At 31.3% G+C, this 10,215-nt stretch overlaps 1 protein-coding gene across 1 annotated transcript; it reads left to right on the top strand.

The window, feature by feature from the left end:
* The first annotated feature begins 1,010 nt into the window (after positions 1 to 1,010).
* On the top strand, positions 1,011 to 1,955 carry LOC141545459 (olfactory receptor 5I1). Its single transcript, XM_074272523.1, has one exon. The coding sequence runs from the start codon at positions 1,011 to 1,013 to the stop codon at positions 1,953 to 1,955; it is 945 nt and encodes a 314-aa protein (XP_074128624.1).
* Positions 1,956 to 10,215: the final 8,260 nt, after the last annotated feature.

Here is a 10,215-nt window from a genome sequence, read left to right as displayed (position 1 = left end):
AAAAAAAGAAAGAGAAAGACAAAAAAGAGAGAGAGGGAGAAAGAAGAAAGAGAGAGAGAGATTCAGGGTATTTAAGAAATATAGTGAATTTTCAAAGCTCTATAAAGGCTTCATCTATGAATAAGTAGAGGAAATAAATAAATTATGAGTTGCAAAAAGTATTAAATGACTATTTTAATGAATTTAAAATTATTTATTAAGCAATTCTTATGGTGACTAGAATTTAAAAAGAATTTGAAGAGCAATTAGAAACTAAGTGTAATATATGCCTATATATTTGTATCAAGAAAATAATCAAATCTTTGAGCCAAGTGATTCAGTTCAAATCATTAAACTCTTCTGACTCAGAACATTTTTATGTATAAAATGAAGATCAATATCAGATACCTGACAAAACTCTTGTGAGGACAAAATCAAAATATTTAATTTAAAATGTTATTAATTATTTTTTTTCTCTTTATTTTACATGTTGGGAAACTGTGGCAACTAGGATGTCAAGATAATTCTCTCATAATCCAAAAGCATAGTCACAATTTTAACCCAAAATTTCCAATGCTACTACAAATAATATTTTCAAAAACTAACCAACTTTTTAAATGTATGAATTTTCTGTTGGTAAAATTTTATCTTGATATTTTTGTTATTATGTCCTACACTTTTTACATCATGGTCGCCTAATAAGACTTCTTTCACTTAATTTTTAAAAGACTCTTTTTTGCTAATGTAATTATATATAGATTACATTGTATTGGAATCAGAATATGTGCATGCAGATCCTATCTTTGCTGTTTAATACTTATGCCCAATTCACTTTGTTTCACTCAGACTAGGTTTCTCCTCTGTAAAATGAGGGCAATACTAGATAATCATTAAGATGGCTTCTAACTGTAAATAACAATTTGGTTCCATTTACTACTCCTAAAATTGTAGAAATTTCTCTGTCATTAAATAATATATATACACAGTTTCCTCTATTTTCTCTTAAAAGGAAAACAAAAATAATCCTGCCAATGAAAATGCTTGAAGGAAATTACACCTTAGTAACTGAATTTATTCTACTGGGATTTCCCACAAGACCAGAACTACAAGTTGTCCTATTTCTGGTATTTCTACTCATGTACAGCCTGATTCTAATGGGGAATATTGGCTTGATGACGTTAATCAAAGTGGATCCCCGTCTTCAAACTCCAATGTATTTTTTCCTTAGCAATCTGTCCTTTGTAGATCTTTGCTATTCTTCAGTCATTGTCCCAAAAATGCTAGTCAATTTCCTTTCAAAAAACAAATCCATCTCCTATTATGGTTGTGCACTTCAGTTTTACTTTTTTTGTACTTTTGCTGACACAGAGTCTTTCATCTTGGCTGCTATGGCTTATGATCGCTATGTAGCCATCTGTAATCCACTGTTATATACTGTTGTGATGTCTCGTGGCATTTGTGTATGGTTAATTGTCTTGTCCTATATTGGTGGCAACTTGAGCTCCTTGGTACACACATCTTTTGCCTTCATACTGACATACTGTGACAAGAACATTATCAATCACTTTTTCTGTGACCTCCCCCCACTACTCAAGCTTTCCTGCACTGACACCTCCATCAATGAACTTTTACTCTCCACTTATGGCAGTTCTGTAGAAATCATCTGTTTCATCATCATTATCATCTCTTACTTTTTTATTCTCCTCTCTGTCCTGAAGATTCGCTCTTCCAGTGGGAGGAAGAAAACTTTCTCCACATGTGCCTCCCACCTGACCTCTGTGGCCATCTACCAGGGAACGCTCCTCTTTATTTATTCCCGGCCCAGTTATCTCTATTCACCAAATACTGACAAAGTGATTTCAGTCTTCTATACCATTGTGATCCCTGTATTGAATCCATTGATTTATAGCCTGAGGAACAAGGATGTGAAAGATGCAGCCAAAAAAGTTCTAAGTATAAAGTTATCATCATCATAAAAACCAAGAAATCAAAGGAATTGTCCAAGATGATATATATATTTTTTCCTTACAGCTTTAAATGGTAAGAAGGACCTGGGAAATGGCCTGCTGTAGTGGCTATGCTACCAGAGATATTATTTAACCTAAAAATCATCTAGACAACTCTTGATGAGGTTATAGGGGAATGCAATAGTTGAGTTTCTTCACCCTTTATCAGTAAGTTCTGAAATTATCCCCCTTAATTGAGGGAGAAATTGCTAACATAAATTTAATAATATCAGCAAGATTAGATTCATATTACATCAGGAAAGCAACAATCTTTGAGTTCAAATAACTACATCTTTAAAATATGGCTACATGACAGTCATAAATGAGATACTGAGATACTTTTCTCAAAAAACCAAAAATTAAGCACTTATTTGATTATGGGTCAAGAAATTTTTTAACCACAAAAATACAAACATCTATATGATTCCCTTGCCCTTCATAGACATGAGAACATGATAAGGATAATAGCTTGAAAGTACATCTGATGTGCTTCAAGCACCTGTCAAGATGTCCTGGGTTTCTTCTCTGATATCTGATTGTTTGTTACTGTATTGATTCACAAGGCCTGAGTGCACATTTTGTACCATAAAACCCTTTATCAACCTCTAGGACACTGTGATCAGACAAGTTTGCTAACTTTACACACTTCAATTAAAGCAAAATTACCAATGTTCTTTCTCATTCCCAAATCTAAAGGTAGCTGACCAAGCCAGTTGTTACATACAAAGGAACTTCTTGATATATAAATATTTCAATCAATATTCAAACATGAAGTCACTTCTGTCAGGTAGGGCTAGAAATAAAATAAAAATAACATTTCTTTATCTTATTTGTTTGTTTTTTTTTTCTTTATAGGAAAACTTAAAACATATTCATATATCATATTGAATCCTTATGGAAGGAAAAGAGAATTTAAGGAGGGATTTGAGGAAGGAAGAGAAAGCGGTAGGAAAGTAGAGAGGGCAGAAGAAGGGAAGGAAGGAAAACAAATGTAACTATAACAACATATGTTATGCCCCTCACTAGTGGTCACTCATTCCTATATAGATATGAGAGTTGCAATTTCTGTTTGTTTGTTTGTTTTTTTTTTGTTTTTGTTTTTGTTTTGTTTTGTTTTGTTTTGTTTTTTGCAGAGGCAATTGGGGTGAGTGTCTTAGACTAGATTTGAATTCAGGTTGTCCTAACTTCAGGGCTGGTGCTCAATGCACTATGCCACCTAGCTTCCCCTCTATGTCTTTTTCAGTTGGTACTTTTAAGTTCATCACAATCTCTTTATCTTCTTTTTTTTTGTTTGTTTGTTATTATACTTAATTACAACACAATGTCTTTTTGTCTTGTTCTTTTGACCCATATTATTGTAGTATTTTTTTATGTATAGTGTTTGGCTATTGTTTTTTATCTAAGTATTTCTGTGTCTTTTATGTTCCTCTGAATTCTTAAAATTCATCTTTTCTTATGGAATTATAATGTAATAAATGTTTGTTGTTTAACTGATTGTCTTAGTTATTAATGGAAATTTTTTTTATTGTTTCCTCTACTGATTCTCCCCTTTCTGAAATGTAATTTTTATAAAGCTACTAGAATAATCTTTCTATAGTTCAGATGTCAATATGACACCCTCCTTCCCATGAACTTTAATAATTCTCCATGGCTGTAACACATAATAAGATGTGAGAATTATATTAATTTCAAATTATGTCATTAGCATAGTATTAACATGTCTTTTTTGTTACTTGTGCATTTATATGAGAAAATGCTTTTTGCTTACTATATGTTTCCTTCTCATCTCTGTTTTACTTCCATCAAAGATCACCTAATTTTTTATGTTCAAAAAGCCAATCCTAATATCTCTAGGTAGTAATGTTTTTCCCTGTCTCCCTCAATAAGATTACCCCTTCTAGTCTCTATCTTCTACTAAACTTACTTAAATTTGTATATAAATGGTCAAAGGATATGAACAGACAATTTTCAGATGATGAAATTAAAACTATTTCCACTCATATGAAAGAGTGCTCCAAATCACTATTGATCAGAGAAATGCAAATTAAGACAACTCTGAGATATCACAACACACCTGTCAGATTGGCTAAGATGACAGGAACAAATAATGATGAATGTTGGAGGGGATGTGGGGAAACTGGGACACTGATGCATTGTTGGTGGAGTTGTGAAAGAATCCAACCATTCTGGAGAACAATCTGGAATTATGCCCAAAAAGTTATCAAAATGTTCATACCCTTTGATCCAGCTGTACTACTACTGGGGTTATATTCCAAAGAAATACTAAAAAAGGGAAAGGGACCTGTATGTGCCAAAATGTTTGTGGCAGCCCTTTTCATAGTGGCTAGAAACTGGAAAATGAATGGATGTCCATCCATTGGAGAATGGTTGGATAAATTATGGTATATGAATGTAATGGAATATTATTGTTCTGTAAGAAATGACTAATAGGAGGAATACAGAGAGGCTAGAAGAGACTTACATCAACTGATGCTGAGTGAAACGAGCAGAACTAGGGGATCATTATACACTTCAAAAATGCTACTGTATGAGGATGTATTCTGATGCAACTGGATATCTTCAACATAGAGAAGAGCTAATCCAATTACAATTGATCAATGATGGGCAGAATCAGCTACACCCAGAAAAGGAACACTGGGAAATGAGTGTGAACTGTGAGCATTTTTTGTTTTTGTTTTTGTTTTTCTTCCCAGATTATTTTTACCTTCCGAATACAATTCTTCCTTTGCAACAACAACAACAACAACAACAACAACAACAACAACAACAACATTTGGTTCTGCACATATATATTGTACCTAGGATATACTATAAGATATTTAATATGTATGGGTATGCCTGCCATCTAGGGGAGGGGGTGGAGGGAAGGAGGGGAAAAACTCGGAACAGAAGGGAGTACAAAGGATAATGTCGTTAAAAAAAAAATTACCTATACTCATGTACTGTCAAAGAAAATGTTAAAATTATGAAAATTAATTAAAAAATTAAAAAAAAAAAAAGATTTCCAAGGCAGCCCAGTATACATTGGGCTCTAATTTGGAAGAATTTTTTCCTCAATAAAAAGTCAAGTTTGCCTCTTTGACAAAAAAAAAAAAAAAAAATTGTATCATATTTTCTTCCCAGTATAATGTAAGCTCCTCAAGAGGAAGAATTATTTTTTATTGCTATGTTTGGATCCCTAGAAGATAACATGAAGCATTTTATGCATCAAATACTTATTAAAATATATCATAACACTAAACTAAAATTTTTTTTCCCAAAATCTGAAAGAATACAGGCTCCTTGAGACCAAATTTTACATCATTTTTTTTCATTCTATTTACAAAGAATAGTACATAGTAGAAGTTTAATAAATTATCAAATATAAGTATTTCTACCTGAATCATCATTTTCTACATTCAATCAATATGAGATAAATGAGGCATAAAAGGCATTCAAATAACCAAAAATATTGTAAATATGTTAAAGCAATCTGAGGAGATTTTAAAAAATTCCATTGGACTCCCCACTTTTACTTTTATTGTTGACATGACTCTTATTATTATTATCACTAACAATTAGAAATGATAAAACACAAAAATAATTAACATAGTTTTTAAGTGATTTCATTCAAAATTTCCATGTTTGTCTTTACTTAAAGGATTCTTACATCCATAAATCTAATACTGCTCCATTGCCAATTAGTGCTTTGACATTTTAAATTTGATTCTTTAAAGAAATCTCAAAATCAACATGTCGAAAATTGAATTTATTCTTCCTCCATAAACTCACTTACCTTCCCTATTTCTGTCCAATTTTCCGATGCTATTTCAGTCATAATTTCCAGATTCTCAACTTCTGGTTTATATTTAACTCCTTACATAGATAATTACTTCCTAAGTCTTCCCTATTCATGATCTCTATCACATTCATCCAAATCTCTCCCACTACATTGACATCACTGAAATCAATGTCATTTTTTTCTCTAGTGTTTTAGCAGCTTTCTAATTATCTTCTTTGCCTCACATCTCACCCATTTCCATTCCATATCTCATATAACAGTCCAATGGTTGTTCCTAAACCATTGATAAACCATATTACTCTCGGCTTCAATAAATTCCAATTTCCCTTTTACCAATGAAATAAAACGAAAAACTATCATTTAGTCTTTTAGAACATGTCTCCAATTACTTGAGTATTATTAAAAGAAAAAGGAAGAATGAGTTACTAATGCCAAAAATCAAAAAAAGTGATTTTACCTCCAATATAAATGAAATTAAATTAATATTATGAGCTGTAAAGAAAAAGGAAGAATGAGTTACTAATACCAAAAATAAAAAAAAGTGATTTTACCACCAATATAAATGAAATTAAAGTAATATTATGAGCTATTTTGCCCAATTATAAGTCAATAAAGGTAACTGTCAAAGTGAAATGAATGAATATTTATAAAAATATGAATTGCTTCAATTAACAGAAGAGATGACTATATTAAATAGTCCTATCTTAGAAAAAAATATTGAACTCATCATTTATTATAGCATAGCATTCTATCATAACTACATGTCACAACTTGTTCAACCATTTAGCTATTTCTTTTCAGTGCTAATTGCCTTTGAAAATTCTTATAAATCATTCCATTAACCCTCCTCCCTCAATCATATTAAAAGGTAACACTATTAAATCTTGAATGAATATGCAATTGATTTTTGCCATTTCTCCAATTGAAATACTATTATTGGGAAATACATATTGTTGTAGCTGGTTGGCCACATATCTCAAAGGAATACCCAAGAATAAGCTTTCATCTTTGGATATTTAATTATAATTTCAATAAATCAACAATGATCTGAGTTTAATATAAAGGTTGTTGATATACTTGGGAACAACTTAAGATTCACAAGGAAACCCTGCTTCAAAAGTTATATGATTCATATATGCATACTTGCCATATTATCAATATTAATGTTTTTGTATATATATATATATATATATATATATACATATATATATATATATATATATATATATATATACACACATATATATATATGTACATATATGTATGACTATGTTTATGTATATTATATGAATACCTGCTCATTCACACATCATCCAATTTGAGAAAACACTAGAGGATTAAAAGTTAAAATTTGTCCCCAGTTGTACTTTCCATCTTGAAATGAAAAAATGGTTCATTCAAGGAAGAGAAGATAAATGGATTTTCCCTTTGGGTTAATTAGGTAAGTGTTTACATAATAGTGTAAAGATAAATCTGAGGCTTCCAATTTTTAAGTTTGAAATGTCACTAAATGAAATAGAACTTCCCCTTGAGTTCATCACACAAGACACGACTGCTCTTTGGCTAGGTAAGTGTTAGAAATATCAAGAGATAGTTTTGGAAGAAAATCACTTCAGGAAAGAAAAAGGTGAGACTATCAGGGATTTGTGACTAGCATGCCTTGTTGGAGACTTGATGACTCTGACAGAATTTAGTACCAAATAGCAGAGATGATGCTTCTCTCCATGGTTCAGAATCTGCATCCTCTAAATGAGGAATGAATTCACCTTTTCAGCTGTTGCTAGTTGAAATGGGCTTCAATAAGGAATTTTCCTCTTTTAACATAATAAATATTAACTTTTTGATTACTGACAAAAGGAGTTGAGATAATACCTTCTAAAAGTTTCCAAAGGAAAAACTTATGTTTCACTTTATTTTTTTTTTGCTCAAGTTAAAAATATAAACAAGATCATTTTTTCTTCCCATTTGTTATAATTTTTCTATAAATCCTCTATATTCTTATTCAAAATTTGTATCGATATCAAATAAGCACATAGACCCATGCAATATTCTTGAAAAAGCATAGATTTCCTCTCTAGTTTTTTCTCCTTACAAACTCCATCAGTAAATCCCAAACACATAAAGAGTGCCAGATAGTAATATTGATAATTTTGATAATTTCCAATTGGTTGCACATTTTCCAATATCTGTCAGAGAGTGTTGCATTATAAAAATCTCATTTAAAATATTTAGAGGCCAAGAATTGTAGCAGAAAATAAAATTTAAGAATCTTTTATACTTAACTGAAAACACCAGGGAAAGTGGAGAATTTTAGAACAATGTGTTGTCAATAGAATTTTTAGGAATGTTATTTTCTAAGTTTATAGACTTTTGCATTATTGTAGAGGAACTTTCAATGAAGAAACCCACTGTATCATTGCAGATCAGAATTTGTTCTCCAAATGATAATTTTATGAAAATATCTGAGGTTTGTGAATGGGTAAATGACTTGTTTGTGATGAAACCAGCCAGTATAAACAAAAGGTACAACTTGACACCAGTTTTACTGAATTCAGAGACCAGTACAATATAGATTAAGAATCTGGGGATATTTTTATACTTATGACAGCATTTTACAAATATTCATCAAAATGAAAGAATAATAACAGATTTTTTTTAAAGATTGCAAAAATCTTAATGTGAATATTTTCTTTTGAGACTCATGACAAGAGCTTGCATAAAATATAAATGTGTTATGTTCCCCCTTTGCAGTGAAGGAAAGTGAGACTCAGAAAGATACATTCAAATATCCTTAGTTATTTTTTTAATGTGTGTCAGAGGGAAGACTTCATAACTCTATGGGTAATTCTAAAGGTTTGGTTCAATTGTCCTTCATTCTGGAAGATCAAAATAACATCACTATGCCAGAGTCAAGTTAATGTGTCCAAGTGTGGCTGATTAGACCAATACAAATTTGCAATGCTTTGTCTCAGGTCAGACACAAAGAGACCCCATGAATATCTGGGGTGGATTCTCTAATTTTGTGTGTCTTGCTTTTCTTCTGAGCTAGTTATTTACCTGATTCTTACTATATACATAAAAAGACATACTAAAACTGAGCACTTGAACAAAAATGAAAATAACTAGTCTCTTCAGAAACTATCATTATGTTTTGTTTTGTTTTGGAAAGATTCTATATGTACTTCCCTCAAGCCATCTTTGTTTTTAAGGGTACCATCATCTTTCCAGTCACCAAGATTTGCAATTTAGCCCCCCATTTGTCTCTATGTGTGTGTATTTCTGTCTATCTCTGTCTCTGTTTCTCATTCTCCTCTCTGTATGTCGGTTTTTTTTTTTTTTGTCTCTGTCTCTTTGTCTATCTGTCTCTGTCTCTTTCTCCCTCTTATACATACATACACACAATCACACACACACACACACACACACAATACTCATTCAGTTGCAAAGTTCTATCAGTTTTGCTTTTATGGCTTATCCAACCCTATATAAAATGATAAGATAGGATCCTTGAGGAAGAGAAGGAGATTAAATAATAACAGGGCAAAATAATTGATAGAAATAAAGTAGAAGAGTTAACTGTGATTAAAAAAAAGAGAGACATACACAAACACAATAACAATGATTAGGACTAGAATTTATTACATTAAAAATAGTACTGGAAGTAATCATTGATCTCAGAAAAAAGTCAAACTTATTATGTGTTTCCCCAGTGATTATTACACTGTCTGGCACACAATAGGTCCTTATTAAATTTTTATTGAGTTAAAGTCCCCATTTTACTATTGAAGAGGCTCAGGATTTGTTATGTATTTGATCATAATAACAATTAAAATATAGAAGGCTGTATTTCAGTTCAAATACTCCTGAATTCAATTTTAGTGATGCTTTAAAATGCATCAGTTCGGTTGGTTGGAGATTGCAGCACTTAGTCATATATTTATTTGTCTGTTTATTTGTGGTAAGGGGAGATTATGAAAAAATACTGATCATATTTTTTCAGAATTATTATCAGGAAACCTTTATTATTACTCTCTTTATTCTCTCATTATTAACTATGTGACCAAAGGCAAATTATATAATTTCCTTGAACTTTTTTCACAGAGGAAAATATGAATTACTTACAATAGGAGTTCATAGCTCGTGGGTTTGTGCTAGGGAATTTGTTTTAAGCTTTAAAATACTATGCAATTGTGAGGCATCTTTAGTTCTTCATTTCCTCCTCTGCCTTTAGAATATCTTGTGTGAATAAGATGGTTTTATATATTTTTGGCATTATAAGTAATGGACAGGAACTATTTGTCTCACTCTTGCAGATGAGAAGCAATCCAAAAGTCCTGCATTCATTAGCTTTACAAAAAGTGAAAACAGAATTCCTTCACAAGCCTGTTTCCTGTTCACAGAAACAGAAGAGAGAACAAAGCAGAAATA

The sequence above is a fragment of the Sminthopsis crassicaudata genome, chromosome 6 (genome assembly GCF_048593235.1).
Source record: "Sminthopsis crassicaudata isolate SCR6 chromosome 6, ASM4859323v1, whole genome shotgun sequence".
NCBI lineage: Eukaryota > Metazoa > Chordata > Mammalia > Dasyuromorphia > Dasyuridae > Sminthopsis > Sminthopsis crassicaudata.
Note: the sequence above shows the minus strand (reverse complement) of the source record. Positions and strands in the feature narration are given on the sequence as shown.